General features: G+C 51.5%; 1 protein-coding gene across 12 annotated transcripts in view; it reads right to left on the bottom strand.

Moving 5' to 3' along the window:
* LOC100070683 (L3MBTL1, histone methyl-lysine binding protein) overlaps positions 1-21,086 on the bottom strand; it is a 68,131-nt gene that overhangs the window by 40,151 nt on the left and 6,894 nt on the right. For 5 of the 12 annotated variants that reach the window (XM_070247565.1, XM_070247569.1, XM_070247571.1 and 2 more), the window contains 16 exons: positions 20,700-20,841; positions 20,297-20,447; positions 20,004-20,139; positions 19,251-19,335; positions 10,418-10,506; positions 9,806-9,910; positions 8,730-8,865; positions 8,306-8,397; positions 7,046-7,197; positions 6,535-6,611; positions 5,858-5,943; positions 5,559-5,669; positions 4,952-5,066; positions 3,986-4,085; positions 3,607-3,804; positions 3,467-3,516 (listed from right to left, as the gene is read on the bottom strand). In XM_070247565.1, coding sequence (XP_070103666.1) covers positions 3,467-3,516; positions 3,607-3,804; positions 3,986-4,085; positions 4,952-5,066; positions 5,559-5,669; positions 5,858-5,943; positions 6,535-6,611; positions 7,046-7,197; positions 8,306-8,397; positions 8,730-8,865; positions 9,806-9,910; positions 10,418-10,506; positions 19,251-19,335; positions 20,004-20,139; positions 20,297-20,447; positions 20,700-20,841 — 1,825 coding nt within the window. Of the gene's footprint in view, positions 1-522; positions 662-3,466; positions 3,805-3,985; positions 4,086-4,951; positions 5,067-5,558; positions 5,670-5,857; positions 5,944-6,534; positions 6,612-7,045; positions 7,198-8,305; positions 8,398-8,729; positions 8,866-9,805; positions 9,972-10,417; positions 10,507-19,250; positions 19,336-20,003; positions 20,140-20,296; positions 20,448-20,699; positions 21,048-21,086 lie in introns of those variants that run through there. The other 7 variants (XM_070247573.1, XM_023626597.2, XM_070247566.1 and 4 more) reach the window with 7 other exon arrangements.

The raw sequence follows: 21,086 nt of genomic DNA, 5'->3' as shown, positions 1-21,086 counted from the left end.
GGCACCTCGCCATTGCCCTCAGAGCCTCTCAGATGGCATTCCCAGCCTCACGGACTGTTCTTCTGTTGCTCTGCCTGCCTGCTGCCCTCTCTGCTCATCCTCCCAAACCCGGGCTCCTCTCACACTCCGAAAGCTCCACTTCAGCACCACCAAGGAGCCTGCTACCTCCGCCCAGCGCAGCCAGCTCTCTCAGCATCCATTTGGGGTGCATCCAGATCTCCCAAGACAGTCCCCACCACAAGCACTTTACCTATCTGGCCGTGAGTTTGGCCCCCTGTCCTCCCAGGTGCCTCTCTATGACGCTCTGTTTCTGGCTCTATGTACCTGGTGAGGGACTAGGGGACAACGCCAAGTCTGTGGGGAGCCTGCTCCTTATCTTTCTTCCCCGGAACCCAGGACAGGAGCGCCCACAGGCAGTCACAGTGTCTCATCCGACTGCCAATCACTCAGCTGTGGGTCAGAAACAGTTCCTCTTGTTCTTTTTTTTTTTTTGGTTTATAAACAACAGAAATTTATTCTCACGGTTCTGGAGGCTGGGAAGTCCGAGATCAAGGCGCCTGCAGATTCTGTGTCTGCTGAAGGTCCACTTCCTGGTTCACAGACGGCCATTTTCTCGCTGTGTCCTCACGCGGCCAAAGGCGTGATGGAGCTCTCAGGAGCCTCTTTTATGAGGGCACGGATCCCATTCATGAGGGCCCCGCCCTCATGACATAACCACCTCCCAAAGGCCCCACCTCCAAACACCATCACACTGGGGATTAGGTTTCAACATATGAATGCTTTTTTTTTTGGAGGAAGATTTGCCCTGAGCTAACTGCTGCCAATCCTCCTCTTTTTGCTGAGGAAGACTGGCCCTGAGCTAACATCTGTGCCCATCTTCCTCTACTTTATATGTGGGATGCCTACCACAGCATGGCTTGCTGAGCAGTGCCATGTCCCCATCCGGGATCTGAACCGGTGAACCCCAGGCTGCCAAAGCGGAAGGCGCTCACTTAACCACTGCGCCACCAGGCCAGCCCCCTCAACATACGAATTCTGAGGTGACACAAATATTCAGTCTATAGCACTGCTATTATCGGAAGTTACAAACATTTGCTGGACCAGCACTATGGAAAAGCTGGGAGAGCCACAGGGAAAAAATGCACAGCACAGTGAAAACATACAGTGGACTCAGAATCTGGAGGTGGGGTCAGTGCCTTACTAATTTGCTCTTTAATCCCAGGCAAGGAACTTAATACGGGTCTCAGTTTCCCCATCTGTAAATGAACTGGTTGGGTATGGAAATCTCTGTGGTTTCCTCTTGTTTTTACAAACACTCATGGGCTGAAGAGCCCCGTGAGCAGGGCAGGCACACTGGAGTCCTGTTGTCTCCAGGCAGCCTTCCCCACAGAGCTGTGTACCAACAAACCCCAGAGCCCATCTGAGGAGGTCTACCCATGGATGTGTGGGGAGTCTCTTCTGGAACAAAATCCAGAGCAACCAGTGTCCCCTCTGTGTGGGAGCCAGCTGGGAGAGCAGGGGAGCCCTGCACAGAGGTCAGAGACCTGGGCTCTGTCTCCTGCTCTGCCCCTGAAGTGACTGGTGGCCTTGGGTGAGCCCTCTCTGGGTCACAGCCTCAGCCTCTGGAAAGACAACTTCCCAGTTCTCAGGGTAATTCTGGAATGAACACAATAGGCAAGCACCCTCTGGTGGTCAGAACTGTGGCCCCGCAATGGAAGCTGACCAGGTGGACCACGGGTGGACAGAAGTGGCGCCCACTGCATTACCGTCCCCTGAAGTCCTCCCTCTGAGGGCCCGGAGGCTGGCCAAGACCCTCCTCACTCAGGCCTGAGGCTGTGGAACTGCCCTCTGTTTCCACCACAAGGGAAGAGTACAGAAGAGCAGCAAGAAGGAGTGAGGCAAGAGATCAGGACTAATAACAACTCCCACAGGTTATTGGGCACTTTATACGGACCCCGCCTTTAAGCCTCCCATCCCCGTTTAAGATTGACACTGTTATCATCAGTGTTTTACAGACGAGGAAGCTGAGGCTCAGAGAGGTGGCGTACCTGTCCAAGGTCTCACAGCCTGTGAAAGGCAGTCTGACTTCAGGACTGTCCTTTTACTCGTGTGGTCTATACTGCCCAGGCTACAGAGGTTGTTCCTGAAGAACTGGACTAGCTTGGGTCCTGCCCAGAAACTGCAATGAACCAGGTGATTTCTCAAGGTCTCTTCTCACCTTAGAATGATGTGCATTCAGCTCACCTGAAGCAAGATTCTCAGCATCCCTGCTGTGTCTCAGGCCCTGTGCTGATGGCTGAAGACGTAAGATGAACCTGTCACCCAGTGGAGGGCTCAGTCACCTTGTCCCTCCCATTGGAGCACGCTATGGGCTGAACTGTGTCCTTCCAAATTCACAGCACCTCACAAGGTGACTGCGTTACCTTTAAAGGGTGGTTTTAAAGGGGTGGTTAAGGTAAACCGATGCCACCAGGGTGCGCCCTAAGCCAGTCTGACTGACATCTTTATAGGAGGGAATCTGGACACAGAGACACCAGGGGCGCACGCACACAGAGGAAAGACCAGGTGAGGATACGGCGAGAAGATGGCCATCTGCAAGCCAAGGAGGAGGGAGAGACCAAATCTGCTGACACTTTGATTTGGACTTTCAGCCTCCAAAGCGCGAGAAAATAAATTTCTGTTGTTTCAGCCCCTCGATCTGTGGTGCTCTGTCATGGCAGCCGAGCTGACTCACAGGAAGGGGTCGAGAAGTGGACTGACATTTGGGCTAGGTGCTTTCTGTCTATTAAACCAGCAGCACGTGGCAGGAGAAGTCAGACCCAAGTTTAAACCCCAGCTCTGCCCTTACAAGGCAAATGACCTTGGGCAAGTGACTTCACTCTCTGAGCCTCCCATTCCCCTTCTCTAGAAGGAGAGCACGGTATCCACATTGCAGGGTGCTTGTGGGAGTCAGCCAGAGTGGATGTGCTTTTCATATACAGTGCCTTGCCCATAGTAGGTACTCAGTAAATGGTAGTAGAAGGCACTATTACTTTACATAGTTGACACCTGAAAGGCAAGCATTATTCATGTTTTCAAAGGAGGAGACTGAGGCTCAGAGACGTTACGTGAGTTGCTCAAGGTCACACAGCTAGAAAGTGACAGCAATCTCTCCCTCCCAGGAAGCCTAGAATTGAGAATAGCAGAGCCGGGAGCATCATCCTGCCCACGGTAGAAAACCAGAGGCCCAGAGAGGCTCTGTGCCTTTCCCGCAGACTCACAGAAAGGCTGTGGGTGAAATGGGGCTGGAACCTAAGGTCACTCCAGGCTCCATCCCGTGCTCTGCCACTGCTCTATGCTCCCCACGTATCTCAGCCTTCCTTCCAGCTTCTCCCCCTCCAGGCCCTCCGGCGACTCACCCCACCAACAATTACTAAGCACTCATGGTAAACACTTTGTGGAGGGCAGGAGGTGACCTGGGACTCACTCGGGAAATCTTCCTGCGGGATCTTCTGATACTTTGGAGGGCGTCCAATCCTGGAGAGAGAGGGACCAGGTCCGTGGCAGGGACTCAGTGCCTGGCCTGGCCCAGGAGGACACGAGGCCCTGCACCCTTGCCCTCCGCACCGGCCATGATGGCGAGGCTTCTTCCTTAGGGAGAAGCCTGAGAGGTTCCTCTTACGGGCCGAGGCCTCCGAGTCGGACAGCTCCGCCTTCAGCCGGCTCTGGTTCCTCTCGGCCAGTGGGCAGCCCGAGAGGCAATGGTGAGCTGTGAACTTGCCTGTGACGTGGCCAGAGCCGTCACAACCAGGAGTGGGGCACTTCCTGGAGAAGGAGGCGGCTTCAGTTAGGCTGAATCCACTGGTTCCTACTCAGCCCTTCCCAGCCCTAGCTCCACTGGGAGAGCGTCTCGGTGAGCCCTGCTCAGCTGGGCGCACACAGCAGGTGGAAAACAGACCCTCTCTGAACAATGCCCGAGGCCTCTTAGCAGGAGCCCTCCGCTCACCGGTGGTGAAAGCTGTATTTGGAGGTCCTGGTGTGCGGCAGGCGCTGACAGCTGAGAGGAGGACAGTCCCCAGCGGAGGCAGAGCTGGGCTCTCTCGGTCCTGGAGGAGCAGGAGGAAGAGTCAGCATAGGGTCCTGGGGTGGGGAGGGAGGGAGGGAGGGGAGTCTCCCCAGGAAGGTCAGCACTAGGAACTAGTGCCCCTGATTCAGGGCCCTGAGCCAGGCTGACGCCATTGCCTGCTGCTGGCTCTCTGCCCCTCTCTGGGGAATGAGGGCTTGGCTCTCACACACTTCGTTGAGATAGCAGGCCATGCCCTCTGTCTCAGAGAGGAGAACCCTAGGGGAGGAGCTCCACTCAGAGCTGGTGGGGGCACAGCTATACCTTAGAAGCCACATCAGGCAGATTCATGCTATTCTCTCTGTTTCCCTGTGTCCGTCCCCAAGATTCTGGTAACTTTTTAGGCTCTGCTCACGCTTGGAGAATAATCGACTGTGAGACAGATGTGGTGGCAGCAGGGAAATAAGGGGGGATCCTGGGGGTGAGAACTAGGGCCGAGCAGTCCAGTGACCTGACCTCTAACCCCTGCCTGCGTAGGGGACAGAGTTTTATTGAAGGGAGCCAGCATCTCCTTAGCAAACCCAATGCCTGCTCTGTGTGGCTCTGCTAGACGCTGAGAGAACTGCCAGGTGTATAACCACCTTCTAAGCACATGCTCCCAGGTGACCTTGCCCCCTCACACCTCAATACCCCAAACCCAACAAGTGGGGAAGCCAGAAGCACTGCCTAGTGTGGCAGAGAGGGAGGATGGGGGTCCCAGAGCTCACTGTGAGCACGGGAGCCTGCAGCATCAGACCTGGGCATGATGGTCAGAGCCCCCAGGGCAACCTATAGGAGGGAAGTTGTCAGAGCTGGGGGGCAGGGTGGGACAGCAGAGGGAAAGGGTCAGAGGGTCCTAGCGGTACACACGGAGAGGAGGCTGCAGGGGATGCCCTGTCTTTGAGCACCAGCCCGCCGGGTGGATGTCTGGGTGGTCAGCGTCAATCCAGAAGTCATAGGCATGACTCCAGCCATCAAAGTGGAGCTGGGAAGAAAAGGTCCGTGGAGGTCAGGTGTTCCTCGTGGAAGGGGCCCAGATGAGCCGGGAGGTCCTCCAGGCTCCAGGGGCTCTCCCCATCCCTAGGGCCTGTCAGAAGCAAGATTCTGGATTGGAAGAACCAAGGGGCCAACCCCACGCAATCCATCTTGGCTGCCACATTTTCCAAGGGCTTCACTCATTAAGTTACTGGCTTCTCCCATCAATCTGTGGGTAGGACAAGTCTTATTAGGCCCATTTTACAGATGAGAAGGTTAAAGCTCAGCGAAGGGAAAAGACTTGCCAAGCCTGCAAAGGTAAGTCCCAGATGAGGCTAAAATGAGATCCAAGATCTTCGGCCTCAAGTTTAGAGCTCTCTTCCCCACAATGTGCGGCCTGCCTTATGTCTGGCTCAGGCCATGCCCTTGACCTCTAACCAGTGCACAGAAGTCCTGCCCAATTGGCCTGTCCACTCCCCCAGCCTGAGGGTCCTGGAACTACCTTTATCCTATGGTCCTCCACATCCTCCACGCTGGCCACACGAATCAGAGCTGGGTTCCTGCGGTCCACGGCCTCCAGCTTCATGTTGACCAGGAAACTGTGCGGGGGGCGCTGCAGGGGGACAGCAGCCTTCAGGCCCAGGCCCACCTCAGCAGAGCTGAGGCCCCAAGAAGGGAGCCCTAGTGCTGTGCCTGGGAAATTGTGGTCTGCCAAAGGGGGAGGCCAGGGTCCCATTCTGGCTGGCCAAGGGTTCCATGCCTTACTGAGCTCTGCTCTGGGAGCAGGGAGAGCCGACTCACCACCTTGAAGGCCCAGGCGGGCACGGCAGAGGCCCCAGTTTCTTCCAGATATTTCTCCCAGCAGAAGCTATCAGGGTCTGGGTAGTCTGGAGGAGAGCAGGAGAGCACTGTCTAGGCACCCAGGCACACAGGGGGTGCTCTCTGCTCCCAAGCAGGACCAGGAGCACAGAAGGGAGCGAGGCCCTTGGAGTACCATCTCCCCCCCATCACCACAGCCAGCTCCTTGGAGGGGGCTCCTGAGGCAGGAGGCAGAGGGGTGCTAATCAGAAACAAGCATGTCACCACCTCACATTCACAGGGCTGCCTGGGAACCCTGGTTCCCACCCTCTACTGGGCCCTATTGCTCCAGCTCCAGCCCAGCCACATCTGCACCTCTACTGTCCACAGGCCAGCCTAATGCTCCCTAAGGGAAGGACCCTTCCGTCACTCTGGACCCCTGCTCCCTTGCTGAGGGGCCATCTAACTTTCTTCCCTTGAACCTCAGTGGAGTCAGGGGTTGACAGGCCTCTCCTAAAATCAAAGGGTTCTAAACTCCCGGCAGAGATGAGGCTCCAGGGTACATCTGCCCCCTCATCCTGACCCTAAAGACCCAGCTAATGAGGTCCTGGTAAGGGATCAGGGGAGAGGGATATGGGGCCAGGCCCAGGAAGGGGCGTTTGCTCAGACTGCAGGGTCACCTTGTGGAGGGGTGAGGGGCTTTCCTTGCTTCTGGCACCAGCCCACTGGGTGGATGTAGGGGCTGCTGGGATCACACCTGCAACCCAAGAATACTTCACTGTCCCAGGTGAATCTCTGAGGCCCTGAGCCTGCCGTCCTATGACAGCACGGCTTCAGGGCCCACTCTCATCCTACTTCCTAGTGAGAGCTACACAGAAGGCCGAGGAGAAAGTCAGAAAACTGCAGCATTAACTGAAAACTCTAATACCACCATAACATCTAAGGGAAAATCATGAACACAGGAGTTTGCTCGTCTTAACTTTGGTATTTTCAGATAAAACATTTAACACTGCATTGTGTTTCTTATGATATAGATCAAATCCAGAGGACAATTACACCCTGGAGAAAATCTGAAGTCAGGACTGGGCTGGGGCCATGGTGCCTGAGGTTTGAAAGCACTGGCCCCCCACCCCTCGCCCTGCCTTCTGCCCTCCCCTCACCCCCCAGGCCAAGTCTGGGCCCTCCCACTACCAGTAGTCGTAAGTATCGTCCCAGTTGTCAAAGTGCACCAGGAAGCGGCTGTCCACCACATCGGTCACACTGGCCACACAGACGAGGGATGGGTTCATGCGGTCAACAGCCTCCAGCTTCATGCCCACCTGGAAGCCCAGGGGTGGGGGACTCTGGGGGCAAGAAGAGGGGCTGCCACGGCCAGGCCCAGACCGGCTAGTGCTGGCCCAGAACCCACTGGCAAAGGAAGCAGTCGGTTCCCCAGGAGTCAAGCTTGGGGGGATAGATGGGGGGGAGGGCAGAAGAAACAGGCTGGGAAAGAGGGTCCCTCCAGGACAGAATCATAAGCCACAGGCCACTCAGGAACTCCTGGCCCCCAAGATGCACTCAGAGGAAGCCTCACTGTGGCAGAAGGTGAGCGACTGGCAGGGGGCTACGCATTCACCCAACGAGTGTGCCAGGCTGAGCACAAGCCTCCCCCACCCTGTGAGACAGGGGTCACCATCCACCATCATTTTACGAGTTAAGTAACTTGACCAGGACCACAATGCTAGTCAATGGTGGGGCCAAGGTTTAAACAGTTTGACTTAAAAGTCTGTATTCCCTGTCACCATTGTGGGTAGAACCCCACCAGTTACCTGAGAACCTGTAAGTATGGTCTCAGGGCCTGACTGGGGGTGTGGGGAGTAATGCTCCTTCCCGAACAGCACGGCGGAGCCCCTGGCCCACGGGGGGCCTGGATTTTTGACATGGTGATATTTCTCCTGGGGGTTCCCTACATCCCTCAGACCTTTTGCTTGGGATTAGGAGATACTTTAGCTGCCGGATAAAGCTGCCAGTTGCCTTGAACAGAGAGTTGTTCAAGTGAGTTGTTGGGACTCAATGGGAGAGGCTCAATGTTGGGGAGAAGGAAGGAAAAAGCAGCTCGCAGAATAGAAGCTTGGACCTTACACCAAAAACCACTGAGCAGACCAAAGCAAGAAGCAAGAGCAGGGACCTCTCCAGGCCCAGGCTGGGATGGAGGGCCGGGGCTCCGAGGGAATGTGCAGAGGGGAGGATTTCTGCAGTAGGCAGGAGGGAGGGAACCGGGGGAGAATCTGTAATCAGCTTCCCCCTCTGGCCCTTGGCCTGCCCAGCGTGCCCCTCCCATTTGGTGTGAGAAACCAGAACAAGGCTGAGAGCACCAGTGGATGGCTCTCCTCTGATGAGCAGATACCCTGGGCTGGCTGCAGTGACTCCGTCCTAGGGGGTGGGTGTCCACTCTGGCTCAGGGGCACTCACATGGCTCTGGCTCACAAACAGGTGCTTGGGGGCAGCCTGAGCTCTTGTGCTGCGCAGGTACTGGCTCCAGCTGAACTCCTCCTCCTTGTAACCTAGGCCCCTCGGGGGGGACGAACAGAGCACCGTGCAGACAGAGGCTGGGCCCTGGTGAGGGCACCCCACACTGAAGCAGCAGAGTCAAGCAGGCCTGAGGACCCCACAACCCTCAAGAACCTGCCCAGGGATCCCATGGCACAGCAGGACACAACCTGAGTGGACATTCAAAGGGCACGGGCAAAGCAGAAGCCTTGGGGCCCAGTCACAGCAGGAATGCGATGAAGAGAGGCTGGTGTGCAATGGGGAACAGGGTAGGGGGGACCACAGGGAAGAGGAGGAAAGTCTGAGGGCTCCCTGCCTCACCCTGACCAACCCAGCTGGGCCTTACCTTTGGGGGGCTGCAGCTTGTGCCCAGTCTTCTCAAACCAGCCAGCGGGGTGAATGTCAGGGGAGTTGGCATTGATCCAGAAGTCATGGCACTCGGAATACCCATCAAAGTGCAGACGCAGGCGGTAGCCACACACCTGGCCCCGTGAGGGGGAATCACGGGCACTGCAATGCCAGCAGACGCCGCTCCCTTTCCCTCACCTCTCCTGGCCCAGCCTGGGGGTCTGAGGGGCTCTGATGTCACTGACGCTAGCAGGTTCCCCACCCCACCTCTCTGCTCCCAGGTTCCCTGCCATCATGAAATTTGCCCCACGCTCTCCCATCCTGCGATGAAGACAGTTCATGTACTCACGAGCCCTGAGTTCTGGGTGCAAGACAGGGAGATTCTCTGACACCTCCTACCCTTTCAAGCCCTGGACAGAACCCGGAGGGCACCTACCAAGGCTCAGGCCTGCTTAGGGCCCCAGTGACCTTTCCTTCTGCCATCTCCTCCCACTGTGCCCACTCATGCACTCTGCTCTGGCCTCACTGAGCTGACAGCAGCTTCTTGGACATGCAGCCTGGTCCACACCCCAGAGCCTCTGCCCACTTTTCTTCTTCTGCCTGGAACACCCTACTCATTCCAAACTCATCTCTCAAGACTCAGCAAAGGAGGCCCTTCCTCTACGAGGCTTCTCCTGCTCTGTCGGTGCCTCTCTGCTCACGTCTGTCGCCACCCCTGTGGCATGTCGCTGATGTCTTTATCTGGCTGATTCCCACACAACTGTGAGCTCCAAGAGGACAAGGACCTTCCTTGTAGGACTCATGCCAACATCCCTGCCCTTGGGATCTCTCTTCCTCAGGTCCCCTCAGACTGAAGTATACGCCCACTCAGTACCATCACCACCCCTCACACTTCATCTGATTTTTGTTCATTTTTTAGCTTTCTATGTGTCCTACCTTAATCCCCTACTAGATTGTGTGCTGGGGGCAGGGCACTGTCTCTCTCATCTGAGTCCAGGCCCTCCGTGCCCCTGGCAGGCCCATCAATCTATCCTGACAGACATCATCAGGACGGTGGTGCAGGCCTCAGCTCACCTCGGCCACGCTGAGGATGAAGTACATGGAGGGGTGCTGAGGGTCGATGCCTTCCAACTTCATGCCCAGTCTGAAGCCATTCTTATTATGGGTGACCGTCTGGTACTGTCAACGCACAGATTGGAGAGGACCCAGCTTCCATCCAGCCTTATCCTTGCCTGGTGGGCTTGGGGTGAAGGAGCTGCCTTTAGGCCCCACCCGCCTGGTACTACCAAGGGGGTTATTATTCGGGGGTCTTTAGTGCAGGGATCCAGAAGGGGAGAAACTAGATCTCAAGTCCCTTAAAAGATGTGGGGTGAGTCAGGGCTGGACTTAGGGGCTCTCTCTCACCCAAGCCACAGAAAGATCAGTGTATAGAATTGAATAGAATTCAAAAGTCTGCAGGCCCAGTGATGGGTGAGCCTGGGTCCCATGTCCCTATTTCTTCCCACCCTGGAAGCCCCTTATGGTGAGCCCTTTTCGACTCCAGGCTCCTAAGCTGTCTCTCCCGCTTCCATTCTGCCAGTCCTTTAAGGGATGTTAGACACAGAAAACACCAGAAGCCCTGAGTTTGGTCGTGAGTCCCTCGACTGGGAACACAAGGTTTTCCTAGGTGGAAATTGTCCCACTCACGTCCTGGAAGAGGCTGACAGGGGCAGTGATGGCCTTCTGCTCCTCGAGGTAGGACTCCCATGACCAGCCTTCCTTCTTCTCCCCTGATGCTGTGGACAGGAGACAGACGGGCTGACCCCAGGCTGCTGCTGAAGCACCATTTCCTCAGTTTCTCCTGACTCAGCTCTACCCTAACCTTCACAACAAACCTTTGTTTGTGGTCACATGCTGCTCTCTGGTCCCACTCAGCCATGATGGTGCCAGAGGCAGGGGGGCAGACCTCAGGTGAGACCCAGTCTCAGGTGAGGCTACACCAGTTCTGTCTGTCCCTACCCCAACTCCAAGCGGCTGTCAGCAGAACTCTGGATTATGCAGCAACTAACTGAGGTTATGAAGCGTCAGCCTCAGAGGGACCCTGTCCTCTGGCAGAGCTGAGTGACAAGTCCTGAGCGAGAGGACTTAATCACAGCACCACCTAAGCTCACAGGGAAAGAAGAGGAGAACGAGAAATGAGAGAGAAAATGGGAAAAGAAGCAGAAACAGAGAAGAGAGGACACGTAGAAAGAAGAAATTCTCTTTTTTTGACTTTTCTTCTGAAGACTTACAGGGACACCCAGAAACACAAATGCACATTGTGTGTGTGGTGAGCCCACAGAGTAGAGATTGATTGCACAGCCCTCCCAGACATGCACACGCACACACGGTCGTCAGGGCCTACAGCCCTCAGTTGTCCGGGTCCTGGGGAGGGGGCGATGGATTCCCCTGCGGGACCTTCAATTTAGCCTGAGATGGAGTCCTGGCCTCCAGCACAGAGAAGAAACACTCCTTAAAGGCTAGAATAGCTGGTGACATGTAAGGTAGTCCCATAAGGTCAGCCTGAGCTGCCTTCAACCAAAGGCCACAGACAATTAAAGAGGTGACAACTTGGAAAAGTCAATTCATATCCCTTGGGTAAACACGTCCAGCTTCTTCTAGGAACTCCTATGTCTCAGTTTTGTTTTCTGTAAAATGCAGGTAACTTCACCTACCACAGAGGGTCATTATGAGGAGTAAGATGCTGTGAGTAACAGATCCTTATGAAATACAAAGCGCTGGACTCGTGTTACTGGTCCTCCCTAGGTCTCCACGAAGTCTGATCTGGATTCTAGCTCTGCCTTGCTCTGGCTCACTTGCCTACTGCCCCCAATATTCGGGTTTGGAGTGATTTGTTACTCAGGAAGAAGCTTTTTTCTTTAGTTGGAACCTAAGTGGCTATAAGCGTCTGTCTAGCAGCTGCCAAAATGCCCCCGTCACTGTACTGAACCTTGAGATCCCAAACGTCTGACCCAGTTGGGTCAAAGTAAGTATTTCCTTCATCAACTGATCAACCAAGCCACCAAACTCTCTGAGACCCATGCCGACACACCGACCTAGAGCACATCTCTTCCTGCTGTCCTTTGTGCTGAGTGAAACCCGGATTGTCCCTTAGAACAAATCACCTACTATGTTCCCTCAAGAAACCCTCAGTTCTTCCACTCAGTCTTCATTCAGACTCACTGAGCAGGGGAAGGGAGAGAGAGAGAGTAGGCTTCAGGATGCCAGGGTGAGCATCATCTTGCTGTATCTTGCACTGGAATTCCACATCATCCTGCATACTACTGCTTTACTTTTTCCAAATCATCACTACTATTACAAGCCCTTCCCAATACCCATCTCTTTCTGCCTAGATGGCATTCTTCTTTTTGCCTCACTCTTCCCAAACCATAACATAAGCTACTTGTCAGATTTCTCATCTCAGGCACCTCTGCCTCTCCTTGACTCTTTTTTTTTTTTTTTTCTTGAGGAAGACTAGCCCTGAGCTAACTACTGCCAGTCCTCCTCTTTTTTTGCTGAGGAAGCCTGGCCCTGAGCTAACATCCGTTCCCATCTTCCTCTACTCTATACGTGGGATGCATGGTGTGCCAAGCAGTGCCATGTCTGCACCCGGGATCCGAACTGGCAAACCCTGGGCCGCTGAGAAGTGGAATGTGCGCACTTAACCGCTGCGCCACCGGGCCGGGCCCCTGCCTCTCCTTGACTCTTAACTCCAAGATCATCTCCCTTTAGCCATACTCCAACATGGCTAAGCTCTAAGACCCCCCATGCCACAGCAGAGCCCGCTGACCTCTTCCTTTGCCATCCCTTACCTTCCCATCGCCCATCCCTGCCACTTCCCTCCCTGGGCCTTCATTATCTGGAGTTCTCACTGGTCATACCACATACGAAATATACAGTCTTTACAGTTCACCATCACACACCACATTCTTTTACCTTAACCATTCCTTTTACCATTAATTGGTACCTCCTGTGTGCCATGGCTGGTACCAGAAACCGGAGGTCAGGGATATCTTAGAGACTTCACATACATGATATCTTTTAATCCTCACAATGTCTTGAGGTGATAGGTAGGGCTCTAGCAATCCTTTTCACAGATAAGAAAAGAGATTAATGTCATCCACTGGAGACAGACCTGACCACTAAACCTTTTAGTAATAACGAGATTCCCTCCCTGACCAAGCCTCCAGCCTCCTTCAGTTTCCCTGCTTTTTCCAGGGTGAACAAGGGGCTGAGCCTTTAGGCACATCCCCAACCCCAAGTAAGTCCCAAAGCTCCTGTGGATGGTAGTGCAGCTTGTGCACTGTACACAGATGCCCAGCCAAGAGCATGAATGAGGGTTGAAATCCAGTGTGGGGTCCTTGCAAGGCTGAGTCTACTATGAAGAAAGGTTGCCTTTTTCTAATTGGTCTGCTCAGAAGGGGTACGATTTCACAATTTGTGCAAAGGCACCACACAGGCTAGCTGTGGCACTGATCCTCTCTTGCCATCCAGAAATGCTCCTTTGCTTATTTCTGCTTCCTTGGGCTACATGCTTCCTTAGCCTAGCACTTCCTTCAGCAAGCTCAGGCTGTTGAAAGCTAAATTTTGTAACTTCTCTGCCAAAGTCTGTGCCCCTTTTGGTATTCTCTACCCGAGTCCATGGCACCACCATCCATTCAGCCAGTCACACAAACCAAAAACTCGGAAGGGATCTTTTATGTCTCTCTTTTTACTTCCCAGGATCCTTTAGTCGGAGTCCTGTTTACTCCCTCTCCTGGGTATCTCTTGAATCTGTCTCCACCTCTCCACAGTCACTGTCCTTCTTTCTTTGAGCCAGTCCAAGAGCCACTGAACTGATCTCTCTGCCTCAGATCCAGTCTATTGCCAGAATATCTCTAAAATAAAAACTGGTTTGTTATTTCTTTGCTTTAAGGTCCACAATGGCTTCTGAGTTCTGACCAAAAGACAAAAATCCAGACATCTTTCCACAGCATACACGCTAGCCTCATCACACATCTCCATGCCCCTGTGTGCTTCTCTGCCTTTGCACACGTTGATCCCTCTGCCTCAAAGATCTTACGCTACCCTATCCCATCCTATCTTTCTTTCATCCTTCAGGACCCAGCCACAGCTCTGGCACCTAGCATAGGGTTTTATCCAGAACACGTGCTCAACAAATGTTTACTAAATGAATGACTAGAGGGATGGATGGATGCACGGATGGATGGATGGATGGAATGTCACCCCACATATCCCATGAAGTCTTCCTTGACTACACGAGGCAGAGTTTGTTCTGTGACAGTCTTTTGAACCTACAGACCTTAAATTAAATACTTATTACACTATTACATAATAACTACCTGTTTACACCTCTCTCTCTCTCTGCAATGAGATTATGAGCTCTTTAAGGGCTGGTATTGTGTTTTGCTTACTCTAAACTCTTAGCCCAGTGCCTGGTACACAGTAGGCACTTAGTGTTTGGTGAATAAAAGAACAATAATGGAAATACTATACATCAAAAACTGTGGGATGCAGCCAAAGCAGTGTTTAGAGGGAAATGATAGCCTTAAACGAACATATTAGAAAAGAAGGAAGGCGGAAATTAATTAAATCTGAAAATTAAAATTAATCTGTCTCATGAAGTTAGAAAAATAGGAGTAAAGTAAACCCAAAGAAAATCAAAGAAAGGAAATAAAAAAGACAAGACAAATAAAATTAATAAGGCTCTGGCAAGACTGATTAAGAAACAAAAAGAAGGGGTGGGGGAAAAGGGGAGATATTGGTCAAAGAATACAAACTTCCAGTTACGAGAAGAATAAGTGCTGGGGATCTAATGGACAGCATAGTGATTTTAGTCAATAATACTATATTATAAACTTGAAAGTTGCTAACAGAGTAAATCTTAAATGTTCTCACCACAAAAAAGAAATGGTAATTATGTGACATAATGCAGGTTATTGTATGGTGTAATCATTTCGCAATATATAAGTACATGAGGGGCCGGCCAGGTGGCACAGTGGTTAAGTTTGCACATTCTGCTTCTCAGCCCAGGGTTTGCGGGTTCGGATCCCAGGTGCGAACATGGCACCACTTGGCAAAAAGCCGTGCTGTGGTAGGTGTCCCACGTATAAAATAGAGGAAGATGGGCATGGACGCTAGCTCAGGGCCAGTCTTCCTCAGCAAAAACAAGAAGAAGATTGGCAGTAGTTAGCTCAGGGCTAATCTTCCTCAAAAAAAAAATATATATATAAGTACATCAAATCAACATATTGTACCCCTTAAACTTACACGATGTTATAGGACAATTATATCTCACTAAGGCTGGGGAAAAAAAGAAACAAAGAAAGAAGCCACATGTAATAATAAGAGAAATAAAAAAGGGGGCTATCACTACATATCCTGCAGACTTTAAAAACGTAAGGGGATATTACGAAGAACTTTACATCCTTTTGACGGATTATCTTCTGCATCACCTAGCCTCATGCCTACCTGTATGCACTAGTGAAATTGCTCTCTTGAGTCACCAGGGCCACAATCCAATGACCTTTTCTCATTCCTCAACTCTCTCAATGTCTGTGTGCTCCCAACCACCCATTCCATCTCAGCATTTCCTTCTTGCTTCACTCTCTTAGCTCTATCTTCCTCCTCTTCTATTTCCATCACTGTTTCTTCTTTCCCTGACCCCAACCCTGCTCCTCAATGCTGGATCCCTAGAAATTAATACAGTACTTCCCTCTCATTTTCCCTCTTTCTGCTCACTCTCTCAGGAAGCTTCTTCAGCATGGTTTCAGTCATTTCAGTTGAGACAATTCACGAACTAATGGTTCTAGCCAGGCTAGAGTTCTGGCTACAAAGGTCTACAAAGGACAGACAGAAAATGTACAGAGAAGAATAGAATGCCAAGGTCCAAGAACAACTGATTACAAGCAGTCATCAGGGTGCCACCATGTGCTGGGTCTTTTTGTCTTAAATTTGCTACAGATACATCTCTGTATTTACCTACTTCTTATAGAGCATGGTTAGCCAACTCATAATCAGTTAATTTTAAGACACAGAAAATTTAATCAAGAGCCTGGTACTTGTGTTCAGCATGTGCCTTATAGGGATCTATGCCTGGGAACACCAAACTGAAGAGGCTGGGCTCCATAATGCTATGGTCTATTGTTTACCCAGTGAGAGCTATTAAAGCCATTAAGGTTTCTAAGAAGTATAAATAGACCCTTTTGAAAATCAAATAAAAGTCATGGACCATCTCCCGAGAACAATGAACAATTCACAGAATTTTGCATGTGAATTTAGATTAGGGACCTCAGTTAAGAAGGGACCCTTATAACTGATCAATGTTTTATACTGAATCACACATTCATATTCTCAATTTGTTCCCCAACTCTGTATAGCACTCTTTGTATTTCAATATAAAATGTTTCCTATACCCAATTAGAAAATGGCAAGGATCTGAATAGATGTTTCTCCAAAGAAAATATGCAAATTGCCAATAAGCACATGAACAGATGCTCAGCATCAGTAGCCATCAGGGAAACACAAATCAAAACCACAATAAAATACCACTTCAGACCCACTGGGGTGGCTATGATAAAAAAGACAGGGGCCAGCCTGGTGGCACAGTGGTTAAGTTTGTGCACTCCGCTTCGGCAGCCCAGAGTTCGCTGGTTCGGATGCTGGGCACAGACATACACACCACTCATCAAGCCATGCTGTGGTGCATCCCACATTGAAGAACTAGAAGGACTTACAACTAGCATATACAACTATGTACTGGGGCTTTGGGGAGGAAAAAAGAAAAGAGGAAGATTGGCAATGGATGCTATCTCAGGGCCAATCTTTCTCACTTACCCCCCCAAAAAGCATAAAAAAAACACAACAGATAATAACAAGCGTTGGAGGAGGTGGATAAACTGGAACCCTCATACACTGCTGCTGGGAACATAAAATGGCGCAGTCACTTTGGAAAACAATCTAGCAGTTCCTTAAAAGGCTAAACATAGAGTTACCTTATGACCCAGCAATTCCAGTCCTAGGCATATACACAAGAAAGATGAAAACTTCCATCCACACAAAAACGTGTTCACAAATGTTCATATCAGCATCATTCATAGTCCCCAAATGGAAGCAACCCACATATTCATCAACTGATAAAGAAAATGTGATATATCCTCACAATGAAATATTACTCAGCAATAAAAAAGGATGAAGTACTGATGTGTGCTACAACATGGATAAAACCTGAACACACTGTACTAAGTGAAAGAAGTCAGTCATAAAGGACCATGTATTATATGAGCCCATTTATATGAAATGTCCAAAATAGGCAAATCCATATACATGGAAAGTAGATCGGTGGTTGCCTAGGGCTGGAGGGGAATTGGTAGTTTGGGGAGATGACAGCTAACGGGCACAGGGTTTCTTTTTGGAGTCATGAAAATGTTCTAAAATTGATTGTGGTGATAGTTATACAACTGCGTGGATAGACTAAAAACCAGTGAGCTGTACACTTCAAATGGGAGAATTGTATGGTACGTGAATTATATCTCAATAAAGCTGTTTCAAAACGACACTAACTGTAAAGTTTATAAATTGGACATCAGCAAAATGAAAACTTTCAGCTCCTCAAAAGACATCATTTAGGGAAAAAAAGCAAGCCACAGACTGGGAGAAAATATTTGTAATATATACATCTGACAAAGGACTTGTATCTAGAATATATAAAGAATTAATAAGTAATAATTAAGATAAGTAAGAAGATAACCCAATTAAAAATGGGCAAACATGTATGTCTAAGGTAACTATAAGGAAACAGAACAGGATGCTTGTAGGATTGCTCTGAATCTGAAAAGGCTGTACCATGTTGATCCTGAAGAGTGCCACTGTAGATACTTGATCTGGATGTGGGCAGAATGAGAGATGACATGAGAACATCAGTAACTGTTAAAATTCTCAGAATAGCTATTCATGACTAAACAAATTGTAAAGACTTTTGCAATGGTGTGTTAGAAAATGATCTTTCACACAAATAGCTGTTGAAAAGGTGAAGGAGATATATGAGAGAGAAGGCCTGAGTATGTACATGAGTTATGTGGTTCTAACTCTTAAACTACTGGAACACTGCATCAGGACCAGATATATCAGGTGTGTAGAATATGAACCCAATAGCTGGCCATCAAACTGCCAAAGAGTGTAGCTAAAACAGATTCTCCACACACACACAGGACACTCAAGCAACCCTGCCACCCCCATCCCTAACCCCAGACTTTTCTGCCAAAAGACCCAGAAAATGAATGGAAAATTTTTAGCCATAAATGCAAACTCTTGTCTACTGATAGAGTTTCTTCTCTTGAAAAAAGAGAAAAAGGCAGAAGGGGGAAAACATCCAGAAACCAATGCTATACCAATGTTCACAGTTGAGAGGGTGAGTGCTATGAATCAAAAGACAACTTTGTACTGGTCAACAGGACCCAGCCAGAGCATGCTGATTTATGAATCTAAGTAAGACAGAGCAGTTGAGTCAACAGTAGTTAGACACCATTTCCTTCCTCTGCGTAAGTCTTAAGAGGTCATAAGCTATTGAGAGCTAAGCCTTTGTCTTTGAATGTGACAGCTTTGGGTGAGAGTGGAAATCTGGTTTGGCTGTACTGGGCGGAAGGGGGAACAGGCACTATAGGGTTTTGAGCCCTGGACACAGATTGGGCTCCTCTGGCTGGCACTGGATCCATCAAGGCAGAATGATATCCCAAGAACTGGGCTCACCCTCTGGCTCTCTCTAGGACAAGAAAGACAGTGACTCATGCAACTGAGCCATGGTCCAAGAGGAACCACCAACATACAACTCATCCATTCCTCTACTGAACAAACATTTATTGAGAGTTTACTCCACATCAGTCTCCGTGTGTGATAAGACTAAGCACCAGGCATACAATGATTAATAAAACAGATTGTTTTGAGGGAGGTAGACAGACATTAAACAAAGTGCTACACAGTATCTAGGTGATTACAAGTGTGGTAAAGCTACTTAGCTCCAGTTGACTGTTATCACAGGGGAATGTGGAGATGATAACGAAGAAGACCTGAGGACCAAAGCTGACTATCAATGATCTTTGTCCCATTTTTCTTAGAAAATGGAACAAACCAAAGGGTCAGAATGGCGGCCCAGGGTCAGATTAATGACCAGTAAGAACTTGTTCACAGCACCAAAGGGAAGCAATGCCATGTGGTGCTACTAAAGGTTGCTCAAGTCTTGGGATACTGAGCCTGGCAGTGAGGCCTACTCACAACTGGATAATAGAGGATAAACACACACATGCTGTAACCCCCAAGAACACACATACACTAATGCACAAACCAGAAACCTTGTCTCTCTCTCGTCCTCTTATACAAACACACTAACGCACGCTCATCTATATAGGTACCACACACCATCACAACCATAACTCACACTCCCAGCCTCACCCCTCCAAAGGTGTGTACACACATCACAAGAATATATATACCCAGGCCACCATACCAGGCTGGCTGCTGCTCCACTCCTCACTTTCTGGGGTGCTGGCGGTGGGCTGTCCCTCTGGATCTTTTCCTTCTTCTTGCTTCTCCTGTGGAAGGCAAGCCTGATCCCAGCTTCCTGTCCTCGTGGCTTGGGGTGAAGCCCCAGCCCCTATTCCTGGCCCCTGCTTGGCTCTCTGGCCACATGGTGTTCTGCCCCAAGCAGGTGGAATTTCTTCTAGGCCACCAGCAGGAACATAGCCCCAGCAGACAACTCTCTACCGCTTGGTCACAGACTCACATGAGCCTATGCCGCCTAGTTACACAGCTTGACTACAGTTCTCCTCTTTCCCAGGTGGGGAAACTGAGGACACAAATATCTGCTCTGTGCTGATTTTACCTGCTCACTGGAACTTTCATGCTCTGTCTCTTCCAGCTTCTCTGCAACTAGAGGCCTCTGCTCCCTGGCCTCTGGCCTAGTGACTGGGCTCCCGTGGCGGAGCTTCCTGCCTGCCTGCACATCTACTCGGGTGTCAGTTCATGTGAATGTGACTTAGCCCTGACACTAGACCGAGATGGGAGCTCCAGAAAAGCAGGAGGGTGATTCATCCATTTTCCTCCAATCAAGTACAGGACCTGACTCTGGATGGGACTCCAAAATATGAGTTATTATGTGTCTTCTCTGGCCCAGCCCCAAGACCTGGATTAATGGAGGAGATAGTGGGAATTGGGGTACAGCCTCCAGCCTCCCCCTTCCCTCCCCCTGCCCTCTTCCTACCATGGCCTCTGGCTCGGACTCCTCCTCTGATGGGCTCTGGTATTCCCTGTGCTTCCTCTTCTTCATGGGTTTGAGGAGCTCAGAAGTGCTGGCACAGGAGGAGTTCTGGCCTGAGGAGTTCTCCACTATGACTGACCTGAGGGAGGGGCAGCCTGAGGAAAGAACACCCGCCCTGCACCCCCCCAGCCCCTGTCCTAAGTCCTGAACAGGAATGGAGCTTTGGGGCCTGAATGCAGAGCAAGTAGGGCTGCCTCCCTCCACCACCCTCCCCTCCTCGCCCCCCGCCCCCTTACCGCTCCTGGTACAGCGGGGGGCAGCCATCACTGGAGGAACCAGCATCTGGACCGGTGCCTGGTTGAGGCCCGCAAGCCTGGCACTGACAGGTGCCATCATCCTCTGGGGGGTCCTGAGGGGGATCTTCTGGAGGGTCCTGGGGGAGGTCCGCTGTGGGGGCCAAAAGGGCCTGAGACGTCCCACCCCATCACAGCTACACCCAGGTTCCGCCCACCCTGGAGCCCACGTCCCCTCAGGCCCGGCCTCACCTTGGTCACACCTCGTCAGGTCCTTCTCCACCTGAGGACCAACCCCTGGGCGCACCTGCAGAACCCGGGCCACGCCCCCCTACCAAGGCTCCACCGGGAGCTCAGGCCTCGCCCCACCGGCTCAAGGATTCGGCCCGCGGCCTGGGGCTCTTACCAGGCTGGTGGGTGCCCGCATCGCCACCTCCTGCTGGGGCCTCGCCATTTTCGTACTCGGCCACGCCTTCCTGCCGCAGCTCGGGGCTCGGGGGCTGCTCCGCTCCCACCATGTTCAGCGGCGCGTACTCGCTGATCCGGAACTGGAGCGCGGGAGGGTCTGAGGACCGCGACTCCCCTGCCAGCCCTTGAACCACTCCCCGTCGACACTGTTTCCCTCCTGCCGCCTTACTCCAGGCCACGCCCCCAGCAGCCAGCAAGACCCCGCCCCTGGGTGCCCACCTCAAGCCACGCCCTCAGACTCCCGCGGGCCTGGGCTCCAGGGCGCCTCACTGCAAGCCACGTCCCTAAAGCCCCATCCCAGGGCGTCCCTCTCCAAGCCACGCCC

This window comes from Equus caballus, chromosome 22 (genome assembly GCF_041296265.1).
Source record: "Equus caballus isolate H_3958 breed thoroughbred chromosome 22, TB-T2T, whole genome shotgun sequence".
NCBI lineage: Eukaryota > Metazoa > Chordata > Mammalia > Perissodactyla > Equidae > Equus > Equus caballus.
Note: the sequence above shows the minus strand (reverse complement) of the source record. Positions and strands in the feature narration are given on the sequence as shown.